Source organism: Colossoma macropomum, unplaced genomic scaffold, assembly GCF_904425465.1.
Source record: "Colossoma macropomum unplaced genomic scaffold, Colossoma_macropomum, whole genome shotgun sequence".
NCBI lineage: Eukaryota > Metazoa > Chordata > Actinopteri > Characiformes > Serrasalmidae > Colossoma > Colossoma macropomum.
The window spans coordinates 12,509,343-12,536,471 of NW_023494786.1; the positions used below are offsets into that span (position 1 = coordinate 12,509,343).

Sequence of the window (27,129 nt, forward strand, 5' to 3'; positions counted from 1 at the left end):
TGTACTGTCACATACACAAACAGAATTATTTAGTTGAAGCTGGTTGCAATGTCACAGAACTAGCAACATAAATGCTAGCTACATACTACATGAGAGAGAATAGGCTGTTGCAACTATTAAGATACACTTGTGTAGGGTAGTGAGGCAAAACTGAAGTTGATACATGTGTGTAACTACATAAGGTGTACTTCTGTAATTGATCTGTAACAGTGACTAAATTGTTAGTAGTTACATTGTTGTTGCATATGTTGTTAACATGTGACGACACAGTTATTAGAGACAATATAAAGTGGGACCGGTAAACCATTTACAAAGTTTAATAGTAAAGCAGTTGTTAAAAAGTGGAACGCAGGATTTACACCGATCAGCCACAACATTAAAACTACCTCATTGTTTCTCACTCATTGTCCATTTTATCAGCTCTACTTACTGTATAGGTGTACAGTTACAGACTGTAGTCCATCTGTTTCTCTACATGCTTTGTTAGCCCCCTTTTACCCAGTTTTTCAGTGGCTGGATATTTTTGGTTGGTGGACTATTCTCAGTCCAGCAGTGACACTGAGGTGTTAAAAACTCCAGCAGCACTGCTGTGTCTGATCCACTCAGACCAGCACAACACACACTAACACACTACCACCATGTCAGTGTCACTGCAGTGTTGAGAATGATCCACCAGCCAAATAATACCTGCTGTGAGGTGGTCTTGTGAGCATCCTGACTATTGAAGAACAGGGTTAAAGGGGGCTAACAAAGTATGCAGAGAACAGATGAACTACAGTCTGTAATTGTAGAACTACAAAGTGCACCTATATAGTAAGTGAGGCTGATAAAATGGAGAGTGGGTGTAGAAATAAGAAGGTAGTTTTAATGTTATGGGTGATTCAAGTTAACCTAAGTAAATCAAGAGTAAACAGAACTCAAAAAAGTAGAGCACTGTCAGCTTAATTGATTATTATTATTAACTATTCAAAATGATTGAGCTGTTTGAGTTAAATTTGCTAGCTGCATCACTGAAAAATAGAAAGTACCTATAACTCAAACATATTTATTTAAGCCTGAAACTGAAAATTTTTGAAGCAATAAGTCTGCATTTTTTACAGTCATCTAGTTTGCAAAGACACACATTAAATCTGTGCTAAACGTAAAGTAACTTATAACAAACAAAACTATTTTTAAATATCATATAATTTGATTCAAATCATTAAACATCAGCAGTCTATTCCACAGTAAACACCTCATATCCTGCCGAAAACCTGACTGGCCCCAGACTACACTTCAATAGTGAATAAAAACAATTTTTTTTATGTAATAGACAACATACAATCCCATTTCCAAAAAAGTTGAGATGCTGTGCAAAATGTAAATAAAAACAAAATGCAATGATATCAAAATCATTTAAACCCTATATTTCATTGATAATAGTACAAAGACAACATATCAAATGTTGAAACTGAGAAATTTTTTTGCTTTTTGAAACATTTATGCCCATTTTTAATTTGATGACACATTCCAAAAAGGTGGGACGGGGTAACAACAGGCTGGAAAAGTTGTGTAATCTTTAAAAAATTTGGGGGGGGTGATGACAACAAAAGGACGAAAGCGGGAAGCGAGTCCTGAACTCCGCTGCGAGAGCTCACAGTCACCGCCCCCGCGCAGCAGCTCGTCCGCCTGGATCGAACATGAGGTGGAGTGGAGCGGCCTCGCTGCGGAACAGTGGGCGGGGCCAGAGTGCTGGAGTTTGGGACTCGCTTCCCTCTCTCGTGCCTCTCGTTGCTGTCATCGTCGTCATCCCCTCTCTTGCGGCTGACGTCCTCCTCCCACCATCACTTGCGTTATTGAATGCTTAAACTTATGTACATTGATTATGAAATTGTCAGTAACATTCATCATTTGAGTATTATTAAAAGAGGGAGAAGGTTATATTAGACACATTTAAAAGGAGGACACAGGTTACCACTTGAAAAATGAATGTGAAAGCTTGTAACATTCAACATGATGTCTATTTATAGGTAAAGTCCTGCCCTCCAATCAAAAGAGCCAAACATCTGGCTGGTAAAGTTGCAAGGGGGAAAAGCTCTCCTTTGTTGTGGAGATATGTGCATTCGCAGTAGCCAGAACAAACTGAGAAAATGCTTTTGTGTGTTATTTCAGCCAAACTCTACACACTATTTATGCTGTTTTTGTCAGCTTTCACCAGTGGTTTCAAATGTTTTTTGAAACATTAATTGGGCTTTTAGTTTGTGGTTTAAAGGATTTTCCTACTCAAAGAGATACGAGTCTGCTCTTGTATGACTGGAAATTCCTGCCTGGCAGAGTTGCTTAAATGGCCGTTGAGTGGACAGACTTTCCTATAAGGACTTTGGTCATACTTTGTTTTCACTTCAGAAGTCCACTTTGTATCAAAGAGGTAAACAATGCCTGAAAAAAATAGTAGATTTTGACCAGTGGCAGAGCTACACTTATACACGGGGGGGGGGGCTTAAGTGAGATCTTTCTTGTTTTCGTTTCTCTGCAGAGCTGCTGAGTTATGATCATCCATTTCATGTAAGTTTCCTCATTATGCAGTCACTCCCCCCACCTCCCATGCTGGCCTCTGATAAAAGCCTCTGATTTGGACAGTTTTGCTCACGCTATGTTTTCAGTGTAGCCAAAATGTGTTGCTCAAAAGGATTAATCATTGATGAGATGATGAGTCCAAATGTTTGAGGTGAACCTCCTGTGGGCTGAACGACCTTTTAAAAAGGCAGTGAAGCTTCTGAACCTGGTGTTGGTGACTAGACTTTATCATGGTGGCCCGTGGGTTTCTCGTACAGGAAGGGCTACTGTTAGCCTGCTTCCTCTTTCTCTCTGTGCATGGACAAACCTCAGGACCGTGAGTAATCCAAAAGTTATCTGCTGGTGAAAAATGTAGTAGCCTCTTCTTATAAATATGTATTGTACGTAGCATGTTGTGATTATATAGTTGTGCTTTATGTGGTAGCGGTGTCATAGCATCTCAGTATGCGTTTGTATACAAGCCCTGTGTTTTGGGGGGGCTTTAAATCTGGTTCTTGTGTTATCAGTGTATAATTGACCAATTCCAAGCCCTGGCCTCAGTTCTCCAACTGTTATCCCCCCAATACCCTGCTGAACCCTCAGTCTTTTAGCAGCATACCATCAATTTCTGTGAGGATGTTTTAAATTTAAAGCACCAAATGATGTGCCTGGGGAGACTTTTAAAGGAACCTGATACCCCAGTAGATTTCTACTCATTTCCAAAGTTAAAATAAAAAAAAAATTATAACGTCAGCTTTGCATTTATCTGTGCCGTAACCTCCTGACGGGTCATATTCGAATACTTTCTTTCATTTCAGTGAAGCAGGCACAATCTTGATATGAGGTTTATATTGTTTATATTTATGTCAGTTTTGTAAAGTGATCTCATTGTATGGAGGAGATGATAAATGGACCTGACCTGTGAATGCATCATTTAATTAGACATTTGATTAACTGAAGTGGACACTTGCATAAACTAGCTTTAAACTGACCATACAGCCCCTAATTAAATGTAACTACTTTTAATGTTATTGGGCCATTATGCTAATACTGTATTAAACATAGATGTTAAAGTCAGTTTCAGGAACATTCTCTGCACTGGTGAGCACAGGGAGGTCATGTAGGGTGTAAGAGTTCATCACTATATTTAGCTAATACTAAAAACTGAAATGTCCACTGGTACAAAGACACCTGTTTGTGCATGTTGTTTATACGTCCTTTAAGTTTTCTACTTCATGTGCAAATCTCCAAAATCTCTTAGGACAGTCTGTAAAATGCAAATAAAAACAGAAAGCTGTAATATGTAAATCCTCTGTCATGTATTTCAACAAAACAGTGCAAAGAAAAGATATTTCATATTTTATTTTATCAACATCATTGTTTTTCATAAATGTGTATAGTCCTTTTTAAATGCCTCCGATATCAGTTTCAGAACAATGTTATTCTATGAGCAATTCACCCTCTACGTTGTATACTATCATCAAAAGATTCGGAGCATCCAAAGAAACCTCTGCATAAAGGAAAAGGCCGAAAACCACAACTGATCTTCAATCAATCAGACGGCACTGAACTAAAAACCAGCACCCTTCTGTGATGAATATCACTACATGGGCTCAGAACAACTTTAACAAACCGTTGTCAATAAACATCATTTGTTGCTGCGTCCACAAATGCAAGTTAAGACTGTGCTCTGCACAGCGGAAGACGTATGTCAACAGCATTCAGTAATGCCACCAACGTGTCTGGGTGTGAGCTCATCTGAAATGGGCTGACACATAGTGGAAATGTGTTCTGTGATCTGATGAGTCTATCTAGACTATTGTTTGTGGAAATAATGGATCTTGTGTTCTTCAGGCCAAAGAAGAAAAAGACCACCCAGACTGTTACCAGCATAAAGTTAAAAAGTCAAGGTCTGTCATGTTATAGGGGTGTATTAGTGACCATGCCATGGGTAGCTTATACATCTGTGAAGGTTCCATTAACTGTGAAAGTTCTGCGCATGGCTACTCTGCATGGCCACGCCTCCCACAGCTGTGCAAGCCAGTATTGTATCCCTACAGTACATTTACAAGCTGTTGTCCCTGATCAATAGCATAAAGACACTTAGATAATCTGTTCAAAGCCTTCTAGCTGTTCCAGTAATAATATTCATCATAACTTCATTATAATAAGCGCTAACCAAAGACAAATGAAATAGTTATAGTAATTAAATAATTTTATGAGCATATAATGAGAGCAGGAATTGAGCAGCACCGCTGTGTCTGATCCACTCATATCAGCGCAACACACACTCACTGCAGTGCTGAGAATGATCAACTGCCCAAATCATATCTGCTCTTTGGTGGTCCACCAGCCAAATAATACCTGCTGTGAGGTGGTCTTGTGAGCGTCCTGACTATTGAAGAAAATGGTAAAAGGGGTTAACAAAGTGTGTAGAGAAACTACAGTCTGTAAATGTAAAACTATAAAGTGCAGCTATGTGGTAAGTGGAGCTTCAACTGTTCCACTTACTGTTTCTACTAGAAGTGTAGAAATAAGGAGGTGGTTGTGATGTGGCTGATTAGTGTATATCAGCTGGATGAACACTAAGTAAAAACATAAGATAATGAATGAATGTATTTAGTTGAGCACTCAGTTTTGCCCTGATTTGTGTACAGTGATTTCTTTTATATAACTCACTGTTTCAGTAATGCTTCATTTTAAATCACTGAATTGTCAGTTACTGCTTTTTACCTTTAGGTATTTCATGGCGACGTTTCCTGCAGTGATAGAGTCTGGATCTGAGGCTACACTGTGTACGAGTCTTCTGAAGCCTAATGAGACTCTGCAAATGACCATTTATCTGGTTCACGGCAGCCAGAACAGAATAATTCTACAGGAGAGAGTGGAGGAAGAATTCCACCGCTGCTCTCAGTTTAAGGTCAGAAACAATCAGGTTTTTTTCATGTATTATTACCATTTGATGTCTGGAAATGGAAAATATCTCAACATATAATGTGATCTCTACAGGCTCCACAGGTTGAGGGTCAATCAGTGCAGGAGATCAGAGTAGCAGTCAAAGGTGAAAGTTTTAAGATGACAGAGAAAAGAAAAGTTATGTTTAAATCCTACAACCCACTGACATTCATTCAGACTGATAAACCAATCTACAACCCCGGCCAAACAGGTAATTCATCATTACTACAATATGTTTCACCTTTTCCAGTACACTATTAATTGAATATTCCAGCATCTTTCAGCCTAATCTCTGTCTGCTGCAGCTGTAGGTAACAAATAATATGCTCATCATTGTGAGTTTTGTGAAAGTTTGAATGTCCCTGGTCAAATTACATATTCAGTTGATTTTCTAAGTAATACTAAACACATATTGTCTACAGTGAACACCTCTCTGCACATTTTAATGCACAGTTACTGTTTATTTGCTGAATTTAACTTAAAAATCTAAATATTGCCTGTGCGAAAGTGATGACACATTTTATGTTTGTATGTTTTACATTTTTCTCAGTATAATAAAGTCAACAAATAAACAGAAATTGTGCACTAACATTTACAGAAGTACCATATTTAAGTTGGTTCCCTGCAGAAGATGTGTTAAACTATTTTTACTTAGAAAATCAATAAAGCATGTAAAGAGCAGGGCTGTTTAAAATTTGCATATTACTGTAATAATAATGTTAGCTGCTGAATTTTGTAAATAAATATCTGAAATATGTAACTGTACAATGTGAGTTCAAATTACAACTGTTAAACTCTAACAGTGGAATGAAGCTGTTCTTATGAATATTTGTTCAAATTTTGAACTTTGGATCAACACAATAAAGAGCAGCTGAGGTTATTTTCTCCTTCCTTAATGTTTTTGGTATTGATGCTAAATCATGCAGGAGCCTGTAAAACGCCTCCCACATCACTACACTAACACCATACTGCCATGAATTCTTCTTTCTGAAAAAATAGTCCCATTAACTGTACAGATTTACAGCTTAATTTAAAAATACTTTTGACTGAAGAATTCAGAAAACTGTAAACATTTGCTGATAAAACTCAGCAACTGCCCAAAAGCTTTTGTTATAAGTGTGTAACACATCATGCACTACCCCGGGCTCAAGGAGGGCGCTGGAGGCAGCAGCCATATTCTTTAATTTCAAGTTCAAACACACATAATCAAAACAAAACCACAATCAGAACTAAAGATATGCTGGCCACTTTTCAGTGGCTTAAGCTAGACTTTTCAGTCCTTTTCTCAGTTTAGCTTTTTAGCTCTTCACTCAGTCTTTTGCTGCTGCTGCTTGTCCCTCTCTCTCTGCTCCCTCTCTGCTCTTTTTAACAGCACCTCAGTCAAGAGGGAACGAGAGCTTGTTTCTCCGCCTCCTCGTTACCGCCCCATTTCGCAGCTCAGCCACCCAGATTGAATGTGAGGCAAATTAATGTGGCCTCACTGACTCGGGACTCGCACGCCATCCCCCACCCACTCACTGTTCTCTCCCTGTTGTCCTCACTGGGCTTTGTCCCTGCTCAGAGTTCAGGCCCCGCCTTCCTGCCGGCTCTCACGGCCGCCATCGGGGCCCGCCACAATGCGTATTTAATATCAGCAGGCTCTCTACAGGCAGACACAATGACATTATTTTCAGTGGTCACTGACTGCAGGTAACAGATTCAACAGATGCAGAGAACTGAGGGCTGAAACTGAACTGAGTTCTCCACCCCTGAGATACAGACTATGTTGAAAAAGGCTGGAGTATTCTTTTAATAGCAAAGTTTTGTTAGTCAGTGTGCAGTCTAAAATCTGATATTTATTTACCATTTACAGTGAATTTCAGAGTGGTCACTGTGGATGCTAATTTTGCACCACTTAAACAAGAGGTAAGAAGGTACAACCTCAATTCCAAAAAGTTGGGACGCTGTGTGAAATGTAAATAAATGTAAATAAAAACAGAATGCAATGAATTACAAATCTCATAGGCCCATATTTTATTGACAATAGAACATAGAACACATATCAGATGTTGAAAGTGAGACATTTTACCATTTCATGAAAAACATGAACTCATTTAGAATTTGATGGCAGCAACGCATCTCAAAAAAGTTGGGAGAGGGGCAACAAAAGGCTGGAAAAGTAAGTACTACTAATAAAAAAGAGCTGGAGGAGCAATTTGCAACTAACTCACATGACTGGGTATAAAAAGAGCATTTTAGAGAGGCAGAGCAGAAGCAAAGATGGGCAGAGGTTCACCAATCTGCAAAAACTGCATCTAAAATGTTCCTCAACATAAAATTGCAAAGACTTTGAATATCCCACCATCTACAGTACATAATATCATCAAAAGATTCAGAGAATCTGGAGAAAGCCCTGTACGCAATGGACAAGACTGACAGTCAATATTGGATGCTCATGATCTTCAGGCTCTCAGGTGGCACTGCATTAATAACAGGCGTGATTCTGAACTGGAAATCACTGCATGGACTCAGGAACACTTCCAGAAATGATTGTCTGTGAACACAGTTTGCTGTGCAAACCACAAATGCACGTTAAAGCTATATCGTGCAAAGAAGAAGCCATATGTGAACACGATCCAGAAACGCGGCCGTCTTCTCTGGGCCAAGGCTCATTTAAAATGGACTGAGGCAAAATTGAAAACTGTTTTGTGGTCAGATGAATCAAAATTTGAAATTCTTTTTGGAAACCATGGATGCTGTGTCTTGTAGAGTGAAGAGGAGAAAGACCATCCAGCTCATTATCAGTGCACAGTTCAAAAGTCTGCATCTCTGATGGTCTGGGGTTGCATTAATGCCTATGGCGTGGGCAGCTTACACATCTGAAAAGGCACAATCAATGCTGAACAGTATACAGAGATTTTAGAACAACATGTGCTCCCATCCAGACAATGTCTCTTTCAGGAAAGGCCTCGCATATTTCAGCAAGACAATGCTAAACCACATACTGCATCCATCACAACAGCATGACTTTGCAGAAGAAGAGTCCGGGTGCTGAACTGGCCTCCCTGCAGTTCAGACCTTTCACCAATAGAAAACTACTGGTGCATCATGAAACGAAAATTTGGCTAAGAAGACCCAGGTCTGTCGAGCAGCTAGAATCCTACATCAGACAAGAATGGGATAACATTCCTCTTCCAAAACTCAAGCAATTAGTTTCTTCACATCCCAGACATTTACAGACTGTTGTTAAAAGAAGATGAGATGCTACACAATGGTACACATGGTCCCATCCCTATTTTTTGAGATGCGTTGCTGCCATCAGGTTCTAAATGATTGAATGTTTTTCAAGAAATGGTAAAATGTCTCACTTTCAACATCTGATATGTGTTCTGTGTTCTACTGTGAATCAAATGTGGGTCTATGAGATTTGCAAATAATTGCATTCTGTCTTAATTTACATTTATTTATATATTACACAGCATCACAACTTTCATGGAATTTGGCTTGTATGTTTGTGACTTTTAGTTATGATCAATTCAGTAAGAGTGATTTTGTGTTTTTAGTTGGATAAATCCTTATGTATTTCTGTTTAATTTCTCATAAGCGTTTTACGGTGTCATTTTCATAAGCACTTAGTAAAGTTACCCCCTTTAATTTGTATTAAAGATATTGTGCTAGTTTTACTAAGTTTAATGATTTTACTCTCCTTTACAGTACAGCGTACTGACACTTGAGGTAAGACAGATCCACACATTATATTGCCCGAATCCTACTGGTTTTTAACATCTGAAGCAATGATCAGTACTTCCTTCATACTGTCATTGCAATTAAATTAAGTGTCTTTTATGGAACCAAACAGGATAATAAAGGTAACAGGATTGGTCAGTGGACGAAAGTGTCCTCAACAGGCCTGATAGTGCAGCTTTCACACAAGCTGAATCCTGAGGCTCCTGAGGGCCAGTATAAAGTGAAGGCTAACATTGGGGATAGGTCAATCACACATAACTTTAAAGTGAAGAAGTATGGTAAGTGACAGCATTACATTAGTTTCTCTACTGATAATGAGGTAAGCTGTGCAGTTTAATGCAATAACAAGGCATTTTGGACTTTTAGTTTTACCCAGATTTGAGATCACAGTGAAAACACCAAAACAACAGAGTGTTGGAGAGGAGGAACTGAAGATCGAGGTTTGTGGAAAGTGAGTGATGGTTTCAAGACTGAATCATAAACATTAAACGGAAAGAAGAAACTTTGTCTTTTATTTTAGCCTCTTCAGATTAGTAATTTATCTTTGTGTCAGTGAAGCCTTTTGCTTTAAAACAGCAGTTCCCAAACTTTATACAGTCCAGTTCCCCCTCTGACATTAACCCTCCAGCTGCATTATAAAATCACTCTCCCTTAATATGTCATACATGTTTATGATGTGATGACAACATACCAGATGAATAAATAAATAATGTTTGGGATGCTGATAAGGTTTTATAGTGGTTCACTTGGAGGAGCTGGTCAGACCACAGGAATATAGAGGAGGAAATAACTTTCTTTATTTGTTGTCCCAAAGGCGGCAGCACTGACAGTGGTCAGTATGATTTATTTGACTTAAAATTTGACTTCCAGTGGAAACAAAGTACATTTATTTGGAACTCCATTCCTGGCAGGTAGAGTAGAAAATTATAGGATATTTTCCCACTCATTATTTCTAGCAGCAGCAGTATGTCTTTAAACAAAAGTTTTAATTTCTCAAAACAATGACTTCCTAAATAGCATGGTGACACTGATTCACCTGTCTGTAGAGCACTTTGAGCTGCCAAGTAGTAGTAGTAGCAGTAGTAGCATCAGTAGTAGTATTAGTAGTAATTGTAGTAGTAGTAATCATAGTAGTAGTACAACCCCATTTCCAAAACATTTGGGATGCTGTGAAAAATGTAAATTAAAACAAAATGCAATGTGCAAATCATTTAAACCCTATATTTCATTCAAAATACTTCAAATACAACTGTGAAAGACTGCACAGGCAAATAGTGCAACAATTCAAGAATAACGTTTCTCAACGTAAAATAGCAATGAACTTTTACTTTTTATCATCTACAGTACATATGACAGTACAAAAGCCAGTATTTGCTGGCTGTGATCTTTGGGCCCTCAGATAGCACTGCATTAAAGCAGACATGATTCTGTAGAGGAAATTACTGCATAGGCTCAGAAAAAACTTGTGAAAACCACAGTCTTTGAAAACAGTTTATCACTGCATCCCCAAATGCTAATTAAAACTGTGTCCTCCGGGCTAAAGACCACTCAGCTTGTTATCAGTGCACAGTTCAAAGGCCAGTATCTGTGATGGTATGGGGTGCAATAGTGCACATGGCATGGATGACTGGCACATCTGTGAAGGCACCATTAATGCTGAACAATATATGCATGTTTTGGCAACATATGCTGCCATCCAGACAATGTCTTTTTCAGGGAAGGAGTTACTTATTTCTGCAAGATAATGCCAAATCACATTCTGCATGTATTACAACAGCACGGCTCTGTAGTAAAAGAGTCCAGGTGCTAAACTGGCCTCCCTGCAGTCCAGACCTGTCACCACTGAAAACATTTGGCACATTATAAAATGGAAATACGACAAAGGAGACCCCGAACTGTTGAGCAGCTGAAATCCCATGTTAAGCAAGAATGGGAAAACATTTCACTTTCAAAACTACAGCAATTGGTCTCCTCAGTTCCCAAACGCTTACAGAGAGTTGTTAAAAGAAGAGGTGATCAAACACAGTGATAAACATGCCCCCATCCAAACTTTTTTCAAACATGTTGCTGGCATCCAATTTAAAATGGGCGTATATCCAGTTTCAACATTTAATATGTTGTCTTTGTACTATTCTCAATGAAATACTGGGTTTAAATCATTTGCACATCAATGAATTTTGTTTTTATTTACATTTTGCACAGGATGCCAACTTTTTGGACATGGGGTTGTAGTAGTAGCAGCTGTAGTAGTAGTGGAAATGGTAGTATTAATATTAGTAGTAGAAGTAATAGTAGCATTAGTAGTAGTTGGAGTAGTAATAGTAGTAGTTGCAGTATTTTAGTAGTATTTTCAGAATCATAATTTTGTTTTTGACTTGCTGCAGAATGACACTGAATACATACAATGATATAAGGCAAGATCATGCACATTCTATCTTGTATCGTGTAAAGTGTTGCCAGATTAATTGCTGTTATCTCAAAATTATGAGTGATTATAACTATATTATGTTGCAATACTGTCTGAAACAGGACAATTCTACAGTGTCAAAAAAAATAAATGTAGGGCTTGTCGTCATCATTACATCCCTCAATCTTTTCTATTGTTACAAGAAGGGCCCTTTTTGCTGCTACATAGAACCAAATACAACACATACTCCACCAATCTGAAAAACAATTTCGCAATGCAAAGAACCCTTTAAGCATGCAAATGGTTCTTTCAGTGTTCATAGTTCTACATAGAACTATTGTGTTTACTAAAAAGCTCTTGAAGAACCATCTTCTTTACAAGCGTAACTGACTAATGTTGGATAATTAACACATTTTAGCATCAGATAACACCCTCAGTTGAACCCCAACCCCCCATACATGCCTTGTTAGGCATCCGTATATACCTTAAAGAGTAATTACAGTTTGTTTTTTCTAAATTTGTGTATATTTCAATCATTGAGATGTAAACAAGGACAGTCAGTGTAGTTTGATGTGAAATGGTACATTGTAGAAAAACTTACTGCGTGTGCTGGTGACAGGAATCAGGAGTCACACTGTCTATAACACAAATATTGCCATTCTATTTACACCAGTGAGATTTTTGTAATGTTGATAAAAAAAGTGGCAAATCTAAAAAAATGCCTCAGGCTAAAAAAAATTTGCCTTAAAACACCCTAATGTAACTCCACCATGAATAGAATTTCAAACAGTATATTTTATAAGCAAAATTCATAAAGCAAGACTAGAGCATTTCACATCAAACCACTCTAAATGACTTTTACATCTTAGCCATTTAATTATGCAGCAATTTTGAAATATCTGTGGAATTTTCCTTTAATGACAGTTAGTAAAAGATACTGACTTTTTCACGCATGCAACAGTGAGCGATATGTCTACTTCTCAAACACAGCCTATTATACATTAATAATAAATATAGAGCAAAATACCTAAATATGGGTGCTGTAAGTTAAAAATATCACACTCACTCATCACTCATGTGTAAAGCTTTAGTCACAAATATACATACAGCCATCACTGTATCATTAGATGTACTGTTGCAAAGGGCATTAGTGTTTTAACAGTGCAATTTGCCAGGATAAACTATGGCCCAATTTAAGCCTCTTGGTCGAGGCAGTCAGGTTTTGATTTAATATTTGCTGGTACTTGATGGAGTCTGTGAGGCCATGTATCTGAATAAATTGTCCAGAGTCTTTGTAAGAAAAAGACCCCCACAGTATCACAGACTCACCACCATACTTCCCAGTGGGGATGAGGTACTTTTCTGTATGGCTGTATTTCTGTATTTGTCTTTGCCAAACTTACTTCTGGTGTTTGTTGCCGAAAACCTCTATTTTGGTCTCATCTGACCACAGAACACAGTCCCACTGAAAGGTCAGTAGTGTTTGGCCACCCCCCTCCCCCAACAACTTGTATTTATATACCTAACTGATTTCTGAACTTCGCCATGTGTGATCTTTGGAGAATTTTTGTCTGCTGGAACCACCCTCCTCACTTCCGCTTCCAGGCAGATTCTTCACATCTCCAGTTGTTTGAAACTTCTTAATTATTGCCCTGAGAGTGGAAATGGGTATTTTCAACTGTTTAGATATTTTCTTGTAGCCATTTCCTGATTTGTGCAGCTCAACAACATTTTGTCACACATCATTGCTGTTTTCCCTGGTCTTTCTCATAGTAATCAATGAATGAGGGCATTTGGCCTGTTTGATCTCAGATATATCCCCAAGTGAAATCATCAGTGAAGTCATGGCTGACCATTTAAGTGTTCCTCATTGCTCAGGTGAACTTTAAAACATGAACAGAACTTTAGTTACATTTCACTCTTAAGCATTTTTAGGGGTGCCAACAATGTTCTGAATGAAAGATCAAAAGGATCAGTAACTGATTTTTTTACATTTTTTTTGCTCATGTTTAGTGGGAGTCCCAGTATTAGTGAAGAGCACTGTATGTAACTGCTTAGCTGGATAACAGATGAAAGTACACTATATTGCCAAATGTATTCACTCACCCATCCAAATCATTGAATTCAGGTGTTCCAATCACTTCCATGGCCACAGGTGTATAAAACCAAGCACCAAGTATACAGACTAGGTATACAGACTACAAACATTTGTGAAAGAATGGGTCACTTTCAGGGGCTCAGTGAATTCCAGTGTGGTACTGTGATAGGATGGCACCTGTGCAACAAGTCCAGTCGTGAAATTTCCTCGCTACTAAATATTCCACAGTCAACTGTCAGTGGTATTATAACAAAGCGGAAGCGATTGGGAATGACAGCAACTCAGCCACGAAGTGGCCACGTAAAATGACAGAGCAGGGTCCGCGGATGCTGAGGCCCATTGTGCGCAGAGGTCGCCAACTTTCTGCAGAGTCAATCGCTACAGACCTCCAAACTTCATGTGGCCTTCAGATTAGTTCAAGAACAGCATAGAGAGCTTCATCGAATGGGTTTCCATGGCCGAGCAGCTGCATCCAAGCCTTATGTCACCAAGCGCAATGCAAAGTGTCGAATGCGGTGGTGTAAAGCGCCGCCACTGGACTCTACAGCAGTGGAGACGTGTTCTCTGGAGTGACAAATCACGCTTCTCCATCTGGCAATACAATGGACGAGGCTGGGTTTGGGTCAGGAGAACGGTACTTGTCTGACTGCATTGTGGCAAGTGTAAAGTTTGGTGGAGGGGGGATTATGGCGTGGGGTTGTTTTTCAGGAGTTGGGCTCGGCTGCTTAGTTCCAGTGAAAGGAACTCTTAATGCTTAAGCATAGCAAGAGATTTTGGACAATTTTATGCTCCCAACTTTGTGGGAACAGTTTGGCCCCTTCCTGTTCCAACATGACTGCGCACCAGTGCACAAAGCAAGGTCCATAAAGACATGGATGAGCAAGTTTGGTGTGGAAGAATTTGACTGGCCTGACCTCAACCCGATAGAACACCTTTGGGATGAATTAGAACGGAGACTGCGAGCCAGGCCTTCTCATCCAACATGGTCAAAAATTCCCATAAACACACTCCTAAACCTTGTGGAAAGCCTTCCCAGAAGAGTTGAAGCTGTTATAGCTGCAATGGGTGGTCCGACATCATATTTAAACCCTATGGATTAAGAATGGGATGTCACTCAAGTTCATATGCATGTAAAGGCAGACGAGCGAATAGTTTTGGCAATATAATGTAAATCAGGATTAATATCAGAACCTGTCCATGTGGCACAGTTTGGGAACCATTGCTTTAAAATAATGCTGAACAAACAACAAAGTATATAATTTAACTGAATATATACACTGTGTATATGAATGTCTATGTGTGATATGAAAAATACTGTACTGTGTATATTCTCTCTGCATAGTTTAAAACAGTATATTTTTGAAGGTACACTTACGGACAGCCAGTACCTGGTAAAGCTCTGGTGCAAGTGTGCCGGAAATTTAAACACCGTTTTCATCAGGGTGTTGCCATGATTTCACCGTGCCTGGTTGAAACTGTAGAGGTGTGTATGTATCTAATACTATATTAGATGACAATAGTTTTTCTTACTAATGAGACAGTTCTCACAAGGTTTTTTTTTCTCCTGTAGATGAAAGAGAACGGATGTGCCTCTCTTGTATTCAACATGTCACATTTCATCAGTTCTGAATTTGAACGATATTTGAAAGATTCTCTTGACGCTACTGTTACAGTGACAGAGGAAGGAACAGGTGAGTCTTCACACATACTGTAGGGAAAGTATACTTGAGGGAGAAACACACTAATAGCAGATCACTATAAAGAAACAATGTGCATTTCATTATTATGTATATAGTAACGTGCTTATTTTTGTTCTAGACATTTCCATGGAAAAATCTCAATCTATAAAGATCACTTATGAAATTGGTAAAGTTGAGTTTCTCGATTTACCCAAAAACTTTGAACCGGACACACTTTTAAAGGGAAAGGTGAGTGTTTTACATGCAGTCTTTCTTTAGTACTTTCATTTGTTGTGTTTGTGTGGTTCTCACTTTTGAAATCGACAATTTTACAACAAATGTTCTTTCACTGATCAACAGATCAAAGTGTCAACCTTCAATGGAAAACCAGTTCCTAACAAGAACGTCTATCTTTTGGAAGGTCATAGGTGGTCTCCAACACTACTTCAAAATCTTACTACAGATATTTATGGATTGGCCAGCTTCTCATTTAATACATCTGATCACTCTAAAACACAGATTTCGCTACTGGTATGGTAAGATGACCAAATATTTTCTGGGAGTTTCTGTTACACTGTTTTTCACTAAACGAAATTCCTGTTTTATTCTCATCTAGGCAAGTGTCTATCCAGACAACCAATACCGTGGACGCAAAAAACCCTTCTTTACAGTCAGTGATGCAAATATACCACTCCTCCAACCTGCTACACCTCACAGTCCAGTCTACAGTGAATTATCAATAGAGAGCTTAGAGGAACCGATTCCATGTGGTTCTGAAATTTCCATAAACATTAAGTACTACATTGTTGGAGAAACTACTGAGAATTACAGCACTGATATTATATACACAGTAAGGACACACAGTAATTTTGTAAAGTGAATATTTACATTTCCTCTATTTAGACAGTTGTAAATGAAACACAGTTGGCTGTTGTGTGTCACTAAGTTTGGTTCTTTGGTGCAGGTCTTGTCTAAAGGAGCCATAGTCCATCATGGTTATGAGAAAGTTGAAGTGAAAGAATCCAAAAAGCTCATAGAGGGAAAAGTCTCATTCAGACTGTCTGTTGATGCTGAACTGGCTCCTGTAGTGCAGGTTCTGGTGTACTGTGTGCTGCCCAGTGAGAACGTCATCGCTGCTAGCAAGGATTTTAATGTTGAAAAATGCTTCAGACACAAGGTAATGCTGACATGTTTGGATCTTTATTTCTCTGTTTTTATATTTTAGGATAATTGGTGGCTTGCATTCTGTCATCATTACTGTGGAAAAAGTAATAACATTTTTTTACCGTCATGATCTTCAGGTCTCACTGCAGTTCTCTCCCACTGAGGCAGTTCCTGGTGAGGAAAACACTCTCCAGCTCTCAGCTCTGCCTGGTTCACTGTGTGGACTCAGTGCTGTGGATCAGAGTGTGTTCATCATGGAGCCAGGAAAACGCCTCAATGTTAGCGAGGTGAAGTATAGATTTAGTCGTACAACACTAGATGTTCAACACATGTCAAAATCTAATCCAACCCTGGTTCTGGAGCCTCCCATGCTGCATTTTACCATTTTGGCTGCTCCATACACACTTGATCCAAATAATGTGCTCATTAACAACCCCTCACTCAGCTGACATGGGTGTATTAAAGCATGGAAAGCACTAAAATGTCCAGGGCAGTGGGCCCCTGGAAGCAGGGCTGTCAAACACTGTTTGTCAACAAAATTATTGAATAATTAAGAAAAAAATGTGTAACATGAATATTTTTCAGTTCATCTGAAAGGCTCATTGGTGTGCAGAGATGCCAACTGCATGCCCCTAGCTTTTAGACCAGTGCATGGAAGTGCAAATAGATACAAGATTCTGAAGTGTGTGTTTTTTGGCACACAGTATACATCAGACCTTTTCATCCAAAGACATAAAAAAAGTGCATTAATTTTAATAAATGACATAGTGAGCAGTTTCATAGAGCAGCACTGCAGATCCAAAATGGAGGAAGCACCAAATGTAGCAGTGTCTAAACATGATTCTTTATAGCTGCAGTAGGTAGGATTCAGAAGAGAGAGGTCTTTGCTCGAATATTTGAAGTAGTACGACTTCGTGGTTGCTCCCCCTCCCTCTCTGCTGCACTCAGGCCCTGTCCTTAAAGCCCCTCCGTTTCAGGCCCTGTCTCTAAAGCCCCTCTATTTCAGGCCCTGTCTCTAAAGCCCCTCCTCGCAGAGGAGGTGGCTGTGCACGTGCAGGCTAGCAACTATGGCAACTAGCACATACTTATTTCAGTGCTCAGATGTTTGTTTGATAACAGAAATGAATAGTGCTAAATAAGCAGCAAACCACTTATGAGAACAATTAGCTGTGAGAGCACAGGCACACATAAATATCAGGACAAACATCAAACCAGTACGACTGCCTGGGCACTTCACAAAGATACTTTCAGAAACATTCAAATAAAACAACACTAACCAGTAGCCTTAGCACTGAAAACAAGCTAACGTTAGCCTGGCTGTAACATCATAGTGACATGACATATGTGTTACGGAGTGTTACTGCTTCCCTCATAGCCTTGTGATTAATTTTACTTTCAAAAATCAAATCATAAATCAAGCAGAAATGTGGATCATCATTGGATTTGAATCTCCCTCCACATCTGTAAAGCTGCTCCAGTGTTTTTTCTCAGACTTTGTCTAATTCTTTCTTTTTAGCTATGTATTTATTTATTCACCACAGGGAATAAATAAATACATACAAGTGAGACTGTAAGATTATGCAGTCAGTTAGGATACCTGTGCTTTTGTGCTTTTAGTGATTTGGCTAAGTTAGCTTTATTGGTTTGTGAGTTAGCTACTAGGCTAAGTGCTGCTGCACAAACCAGTCATGACAATTCCACTAACAACACCAGGTATCTACTTTAGTGTTATAACTCAGTGTGCAGTGGTATGTGAGTAATTATGTGGTATGATTGTGTTTACTATTGTGTGTCTACTGTTTATGGTTGGAGAGTTAGGTGGCTTGCTAAATTCACCTAAATGGAAGATTTTCCTTCTCAAGCTTATTTTATAAGGTGATGTGAACTATAAATTTAACTCTCTAGGCAGACCGTCTGAGACTAATCTGGAATTCAACAAAAACTCTGCAATGCATATTCACTTCAGATTTATTTCACAGCATCTGCTGCTGTTGCCAAGTATCAAGCCTCCAACAGAATATTCCTTATTGACATCCAAAAGAACTGTATGCAGTGAAAATAAAAACAGAAAGCAGTGAATTATAATCCTCATTATACCTGTATTTAAACAAAAGTAGTCATGACACTTTCCACCAGCAATGCCAGTTATCTACTTTTTGTTCCATAACTCAAAGAAAAGATATTCGACTTTTTGTGCTTATCAACTATATTTTGTATGCACATTCTGAAATGAATACCTGCAACACATTTCATGTTGGTCAGATGTTGGTCCTTCATCACAGGACACTGCCCACAGAATGCTGTGGGCTGGATATTTTTGTTTGGGAGACTATTCTCAGTCCAGCAGTGACACTGAGATGTTTAAAACACACTAAAACACCCTCACCAAATCAGCGATTTTTTTTAAATTGACAGTTATGTGATGAAATTCGAATCGACATCAACTAATTTCTGATGTCATAAATAAAACTACAGGAAGAGGCAATGCTTTGCAACAAGTGACTTTAAACATCCAACTTTGAAAATCCAGGATGAAGCCAAGCTCCACAGGTCAGTAGAATGTGATGTGCATTGCTAGCCTTCAGAGGACCGGAGATATAAACTCTGGAATCTCACAAATTTGTACCGACTTTTAACACCTTTATAGGCTGTTATGCCCCCTCTACAAAATCACAAGATTTGTTTATTGTAATCTTCGGGAAACCAGAGATAACGGGATTCAATATGTGATCTTAAAAGCACTGTAGATCTGCAGAGAAGTGTTAGAATGAAGCAAAACTCTGCTGGTCGAGCTTGACAAGCCCTTTCCAACATGCCCTGGAAATCACCAAGACCTCTTGTCTTCTCTGATGTATCCATGTTGTTAGTGTCATAGAATCATAATGTCATTATGTGATCAGTGACTAATCAACATCAACTTTACAGCGTCGGTAGTGAGCACTAAAGTCAACAAGTTGACTAGTTGACTAATCTGTGCAACTCCTAAACAAAGTGTGCAGAGAAACAGATGAACTAATGTAATTGTAGAACTGCATAGTGCTCATATATGGCAAGATGAGCTGATAAAATTGACAAAGAGTGCAGATACAAGGGGGTGTTAGGGGTGCGGAAAAAAATCGATTCTTAGATGCATTGCGATGCGGACGTGAACAATTCTGAATCGATTCACAAATGTATAAAATCGTTTTTAGAAATATTTAATTTATAACGTAATGTTGACGGAACGCAAAAGGCGGAACTTGGAAGTGGGTAAGTGCAGCACCCGGACAGTCTGTGACGTGAACATAACAAAAATACAACTGGATGAGGGAGAAATCCGACCGGCACCGTCTGCATTAAGAGCTAGGTTAGGTCAGGAGTCGACAACCCAAATGTTAAGAAGAGCCATTTTGTCCTTTCAACAAAAATCAAACCACCTTGGGAGCCACAACAGTAATGTCCAGTATGTGTCGTGTGTGCTGATGTCCTAGTATAGGCTAAAAAATATAAACGAGGGCGCAGATTTACTTCGCTCTGCTTTAAGCTTTAGCTTTAGCTGCTTTCCTCCCATTTCTGCCAGTAAACTTTTCCTCAAAACTAGAGCAGTCTCTTGTAAAATGTCTCTGAACATTTGGCTGTCTTATGAGGCTGAAGTCGCTTCTCATTCTCCAGCTTTTTTTCCCCGAATTTTCCCGTTCCACCTTAAATTCTGACTGAGGCGCCGAATGTAAATGCGGCACCATTTAAGGTGGAACGAGAAAATTCGGAAGAGAAGCGACTTCATCTTGGCGACTTTTTACTGTTTGACAGTCTCTCGTTGGAGATTTAACTTGCCAGGAAACCAACTGCGCTGCTTATAAATGTGAATAACACATCGTTGCTAGGTGACCTGCAGTCTGCACGGCAATTCTCAGTCATTGCGAAACATGGCTTTCGCGCAATGTTGCAAACGTCACATCTCGAACATATTTTACTGACACAGTGACCCCACCCCTTTCTCTACAACGAGACCAAAACCAAAGTTATAAAGTCACTAAAAATGGGTAGAACAGCTGTAACGTGTGCTGCGTGGACATCCATCACCACCGGATCTTATTTCACCGTAACTGCGCATTTTATCGCAGATGAGTGGCTTCAGCGTCTCATGTGCTCCAAAGACAGTGAATGAGAGCCTTCCAGTTCACTTGCCTCATCACTTCCATTTGATTTATTAATAAAAGATATTTGTAAGTAAATTCATTATGGATCATTACAAATACTTTGCTTTAAAACTACCAAGTCCTCACACAGTGAGAAAAAAGAAATGATGTATAGAAAAAAAAATGCATTGATAATCGTTTTATAATTGCATCGCAGCCCTCTGAATCGTAATTGAATCGAATTGTGAGGTGTCTAGAGATTCCCACCCCTAGGGGGAGTACTTAATGAAATCAGTGGTCAGGATGAGTGTGCGCATATGTGTGTGTGTATGTATGTGTGTGTGTGTGTGTATGCATGTATGATGTGTTTCATTCCAAGATGTTGTGTATCTGTTTGTTGTAGTTCTCTAAAAAAAAGGTGCTATTAATCATAATATAGCACTGATATCTTTTATGTGTATAGCTCACTCCTAACAGCATAAAATAACATCATGAAGAATGAAAAGTCTTAAAAGGCCACAATGGTCTGTAATGCGTTTTACAATGAAACCCTTCATACAATGTAAATGTGATTTTTGAGGTTAAGCTGTTCCTTAAAGTATGACTTTATTCACATTGCTATTCAACCTGCATACATTTGGAGCAACAGAGAAAGTGGCTGATAGATAAAATACCTTTTTACATCAAGTTAATATACACAAATAGGATTTTTATGTGTTTGAGACTTTTTGCAAAAGACATTTGATAATAATCAGTAAATTATTAATATGTCTGTCTTAGGTCTTTAACTTGTTGCCAGTGAAATCAGTGTCAGGTTATAACTATGAAGTTGAAGATGAGCAGGAGTGTTTGCATGTTAGACCCAGACGGGATGCACAGATAGACCACGCTTACAACACTATAAAGGTAACTGACCGTTTGTCATATGTAGTGTAAATGTGTGTGTAAATAACTGTACAAATGTTAATACACTAGATAATCACAATCAAATCTAAAGTCAATGAAAACATTCATTTATTACTTGAAGAGGTAAATGTTAAAGTGAGTTAATGTTATTTGGAACTAAAGATGGTGGTTTATGACCTTCATTATCTGGCAGGGTGTGGGGCTCAAGATGGTGACCAATTTGGCTGTTAGAAATCCAGAATGCTTGTTCTACAGACGTCTTCAGTATCATCGCCAGTATCATCACTTTGGTGTTCATCGTCAAGGTCTGTTGGAGGTCATGCTTGTACATTCATTTCTTTTTAAGGCTATATCCAGCAACTTTTAGCAGTTTCTGAATAAGGTATACTGATTGTTCATGTTTTTGTGAATTTTAAGGTCGGCTCGGATTCAGCCCTCCTGTAGTTTTTGCACGGCGTGTGATGGACTCAACCCCTGAATCCGAACCTATTGAGACAGTTCGCAAATTCTTCCCAGAAACTTGGATATGGCAACTTGCTGAAGTGGGGTTAGTGAATCAGCAAATTAATTCATGATCTTATGTTTTGTGTTTTATTGCGTTTGTTATTTAAACAATTAAACTGTGATAAAATAACGAAGGTTAATGTACCTGTTTCTTGACCCCTTAATCTTCAAGAGAGACTGTTAGTTCTGTAGAAGATACCAAATATTTATAGCAGTTGCTGAATAGTAAGCATAATACTAACTGAATAATAAGCTGAGAGTTTATTGGGTTACGTTGGTATTAGGGCTGAATGATTTGAACAAAATATCAGTAGGGACTGTGTCGAGGGTCTTGGGGGAGCACATAGATGGGCAGATGGTTTCAGTTTTTATAGATTCAGTTTCCAAAGTCCAGTATAAACCTGACCAAAATTATTTACAGTAAAAAACAATATTCTTTATGTATTTACAAGAAGAACTGAAACAACCAACTTAGGGCAACATAAAGGAATAAGTCTAAAGTCAAGTAGAGCTAAATAAATGCTCACAAAGCTGTGTCAACAGAGTGAAGCTCTGAAAATGAGAGCTGGACCCTCTTATACAGGTACTCCTTCCCACCCCACCCATCATAAATGGAACATACCACAGCTTAATAATAATATGCTGGAAATAAATGCAAGACCAGAAGAAAAACAGGAAAAATAAAGCAATACACTGCAGGAGAAAAATATAATGAATTTGATGTTTATTTAGTAATTTATTAAGTTAAATTTATTTTCTTCAAGCACTTTTACTAGCTTGTACAAGTCTGTAAGCACTTTTACAGTGGTGTGCTTTTTGTGATTTAAAAAAGGTAAATGTTATTAACTGACCAATGTATGATGTGTCAGTGCTACTTTTCCACAGAGACTCTGGATCAGTACAGCTCCCTGTCACCGTTCCTGACACTGTCACCACTTGGGAGACGGAGGCTTTCTGTCTGTCCTCTAGAGGTCTGGGAGTGGCTCCTCCTGCTCAGCTTCGTGTCTTCCAGCCCTTCTTCCTGGAGCTCTCGCTGCCCTACTCCATCATCCGGGGAGAGGAGTTTGAGCTGAAGGCCACTGTCTTCAACTATCTCTCCAAGTGCATTATGGTACTGTAAGATCAGCATTTTCTGTCTTCACCAGTCTCTCATCACTTCACATCCACAGTAAGCTGATCTCCTGTGCTTCACGGACAGGTTAAAGTGACTCCAGCTCCTTCCTCACACTACACTCTGAAAGCCTCCTCTGATGGAGAGTATTCATCCTGTCTGTGTGCAAATGGTAGAAAGACCTTCAAATGGACTCTTGTTCCCTCTGTGCTTGGTGAGTTCTAAACCTCTCAAGTTCAGACATAATCTCACATTTCTGTTGAATTGTTTTTAGTGCTAATAAACTCCTGTTTGCATCTTTTGGTGTGTTTTAGGGGTCCTAAATGTGACAGTCAGTGCTGAGGCAGAACAGTCACAGACTGTGTGTGACAATGAGATTGTGAGTGTGCCTGAGAGAGGCCGCATTGACACAGTCACACGGAGCCTGATTGTACAGGTAGAAAATATACTGTCAAGTTTATGGATTCTGCTTCTTCCTCTTCTTCCTCTTCTTCTTCTTCCTCTTCTTCTTCTTCTTCTTCTTCTTATTATTATTATTATCTAAACATTTAATTTTCCCATGTAGGCTGAAGGATCTGAAAAGACCAAGAGCCAGAGCTGGTTGCTGTGTCCACAGGGTTTGTCCTACACATTTTAACATTTTCATTTATACCTGGTTTACATGCTTACTTTTCACACTAATGGTGAACAAAACACTGTACTGCTCAGGAAAGATGGAGCTGCCTGTTTCATTCACAGGTAACAGTGTTTCAGAGGAGATGGAGCTGGTTCTTCCTGAAGATGTGATCAAGGGATCAGCACGAGCTTCTGTTTCAGTACTTGGTAAAAAACGAAACATTACAGATGAAGAATTTCATAACAAAAAAAGTGGATTTCTATGATGAATCTGTAGAATCAAAGATTTCTACATAGAAACTGTAGAAAAGCACTCTTGCTTATATCAGATTCATATGTTTAAAAATATATATATATATATATACAACTAGCTAAACTATGATGATGGCGCTTTTCTTTCGTCTGTCTGAACAATGTCAAAAAAACTCTGTTCAACTGTTCAAGTTGGAGAAACTTACTGAAAGAAACAAATGATGAACACAAGCTGACCTGGCAACCATAACTGATTTAGCAAGAACACCCTTTTGTCCATCCAGCCACAGCATCATTCCCTGGATGCCCATTCAGCAGAAAAGTGAATAACCTTCTTTAAGACGTAGCCATACAAAAGCTGGATGTGAGCCATGGCCACAATAGGGCCTACAGCGGACACGATAAGTAGAGGTATTGGGTGAGCTGCAACGTCTCCAGATTTCAAGATTGTTTTAATGCAACTGCTACAAACAATGAAGGAAAAAAACTGAACTTTATTAAATATTGTAGCATCTTGGTGAAGAAAGACAAGAGGCTATCATTTCTGCTCAAAATGTGTTCTTTATTAAAGAACAAAGCAGAAAATCCACTGCCTAACAACCTGAACTGTGGAGAAGGTCACCTCCAGCCATGCAACTTTACTTGACGGTGAACACTTCGACACACACTTATTACTTTACAAAAAAGACAAAACACAGTCCACACAAACACATCTGAATCTACAAACAATAACAGCTTCAAATGTCTCTAACGAGGAGGGGGAGGCAAAGCACGCAGTGCGGTTTTGCAGATCACAGCCCTAAAGCTTCCACTGCAAACGGAGCCACCACATAGCACCCTCTTGTTGGCAGTGCAATTTCTACACACATTTCTGGCAGGTGCTTGCCTTGCCTTGGTGGTCCCTGGCAAGCTGATGCACAAAGAGATGAAGGTGAAACTCCTCAGCATATTCAACTCTAGAAATGCTCTCCTCCTCTGACCCAGGCAGACTCCTGAGAGTAAACTGGTTGACTCGGACCAGGAGCAAATGTTGGTCCCAATCATGCCAATGCTGATCAATCTTGATGGCCAGCTGAGCAGTGAGTTTTCCAGGAAAATGCTCCACAAGACTATCACTCTGAGGAGGAAGAGGTGTGATTGGTGTCTTTTAGATGTCCAGCTGGTTGCAGACCTCAGCCGTGACTGCCAACTCAAATTATGTCATGACTCCGTTCTGGTCTGGGATCGCATAATCCTCGGGTCATATAGGGATATGATCCATGGTCAGACGAACATTCGGTGGTGTAAAACAGATTTGGTGGTGGCCAATGGCTTTGGTGGTGGGAAAGGGGCCCAGAAGATCCGTGGCTACTCTTTCCACAGGAGCATCGGAGTGGAGGGACTACTAAGGAGTATGCGTTAGCTGTTGCGGTCCTTTATTGGCTGTGCATAGATCACAGCAGTACACATTGAGTTCCACATGAAGATGACAACCTGGCCAATAGAATCTCTGCTGCAGTCGCTTCAGAGTCTTGCCCACCCAGAAGTGCCCAATGCCAGCCGCCCCATGCACTGTACTGTTTTAAGCAGGTTGCGTGACATCAGCAAGTGCCTGAAGCACTTTTTGAACTGTATGAGCCAGGTCAACGAGGCTCAACTGCCAGCTGTAGTACTCTTCTCTGTAAGCCAGTGTAGTGTGAGGCTGTCAGCGAACCCACGCATGAAGTGCGCGTAGAACAAGGGTAAGCCAGAAAAGCTACGCAGCTCACTGACACTCTGTGGTTTGAACCACTGCTGCACCGTGTCTATTTTACCCAGGTCTGTTCCACCCCACTGCTCACTGCATGACCCAGGAGGCTTTTGGGCTACTAAAGAAGGTTGGATTTCTTAGGGTGCAGCCAGAGGTTTGCAGACTTAATACTCTGGAATACCTGCTTTCATCAAAATCTGTTGCGTAACCCAGCACGTTGTTTGAGATAGACAATGCACCAGTCTTTGGGTAAGCTGGCGAGCATTTGCTCCATCAGCCACTCAAATGTAGCCAATGCATTTTGAAGGCTGAAGGCCATTACCATGAACTCCATCACCCAGCATGAACACCATCTTTTCTCGGTTTTGCCACCTCCCAATACCCACTCCACCAGTCCAAAGCATCATTAATGTGTGAGAGCAGATGAGTTACAAGGTTTAGGTATAATGTTGAGTCACCGGTATCACCACCGGTATCACCACCAACTTCAAGGACCAATCGTCCTTTTTCTTTGCTAGGAACACTGGTGCTGCCCAATGGCTGCTCAAAGGCTTGATATCCGCACTGCTGCCATATCCTGTAATTTTATTCATTGGCCTCTTTCTTTACCAATGGGAATCATTGAGGGCAAAGTCGCATTACTGCTATACTGCATCACATTGGTCTATGTACAGTCTCACTCTGTTGCCATGAAGATGTAACTACAATGGCTCAAAAGCTTCCACAGCTGCTTTTTTTTGCCCTTCAGCAAACCATGACCCACTCTGCTGCCATACCGACTGCACCAATTCTACTCTAGCTCACATCTCCACTGTACTCAGCACTGCTGCCCTCCACACTATCCGTTGCCTCTTTCATCCAGTGTGTTGCCCATGACCCTCAGTGATTCACCCACTAGTGCTGGCACAGCATATTTAGCTCCTCCCACACCAGTGGTTTCACCCACAGAAAGTCGTGGTTCGAGTATACAGTCTTCTTGAATTGGTGCAAACTAGAATTCATGCATTCAGCTCAGACCTTCCAGGATGATTAGAAATCACTTTCTCACTTCAACCTGGCTACCAGTAACAAAGCTGAGCTGGATGGCCGCCACTAGAAAGTTCACAAACACTTGAAGTGCTTTTTCTTCCAGGATCAGGTACAGCTGGTTCACAGTGACAGGTGTCATCCAGCTGCAATGCTAAACACCTTTCGCATCTGCTCTAAATAGAGCTCCCAGACATCTTCCCTGTGGTACCGTGGTAGTCAGAAATATGCTGGCTTTGCTCCACCGTGCCCCAGTTGGATGTTGCCGCCCACTTTGCAGCTTTCTCTTTCATCAGTTTCACTT

General features: G+C 39.7%; 1 protein-coding gene across 1 annotated transcript in view; it reads left to right on the forward strand.

Annotated features, from left to right (window-relative positions):
• The first annotated feature begins 2,627 nt into the window (after positions 1 to 2,627).
• The window catches only part of LOC118827011 (alpha-2-macroglobulin-like), a 33,513-nt gene continuing 9,011 nt past the window's right edge, over positions 2,628 to 27,129 (forward strand). The window contains exons 1-22 of the mRNA XM_036598189.1: positions 2,628 to 2,872; positions 5,275 to 5,455; positions 5,545 to 5,701; positions 7,343 to 7,395; positions 9,184 to 9,204; positions 9,329 to 9,494; positions 9,583 to 9,667; positions 15,087 to 15,204; positions 15,292 to 15,412; positions 15,540 to 15,649; positions 15,761 to 15,931; positions 16,017 to 16,250; positions 16,365 to 16,577; positions 16,702 to 16,851; positions 21,463 to 21,588; positions 21,782 to 21,893; positions 22,006 to 22,135; positions 22,978 to 23,203; positions 23,291 to 23,417; positions 23,518 to 23,639; positions 23,769 to 23,820; positions 23,942 to 24,025. Coding sequence (XP_036454082.1) covers positions 2,787 to 2,872; positions 5,275 to 5,455; positions 5,545 to 5,701; positions 7,343 to 7,395; positions 9,184 to 9,204; positions 9,329 to 9,494; positions 9,583 to 9,667; positions 15,087 to 15,204; positions 15,292 to 15,412; positions 15,540 to 15,649; positions 15,761 to 15,931; positions 16,017 to 16,250; positions 16,365 to 16,577; positions 16,702 to 16,851; positions 21,463 to 21,588; positions 21,782 to 21,893; positions 22,006 to 22,135; positions 22,978 to 23,203; positions 23,291 to 23,417; positions 23,518 to 23,639; positions 23,769 to 23,820; positions 23,942 to 24,025 — 2,845 coding nt within the window. The 5' untranslated portion in view covers positions 2,628 to 2,786. The remainder of the gene's footprint in view (positions 2,873 to 5,274; positions 5,456 to 5,544; positions 5,702 to 7,342; positions 7,396 to 9,183; positions 9,205 to 9,328; positions 9,495 to 9,582; positions 9,668 to 15,086; positions 15,205 to 15,291; positions 15,413 to 15,539; positions 15,650 to 15,760; positions 15,932 to 16,016; positions 16,251 to 16,364; positions 16,578 to 16,701; positions 16,852 to 21,462; positions 21,589 to 21,781; positions 21,894 to 22,005; positions 22,136 to 22,977; positions 23,204 to 23,290; positions 23,418 to 23,517; positions 23,640 to 23,768; positions 23,821 to 23,941; positions 24,026 to 27,129) is intronic.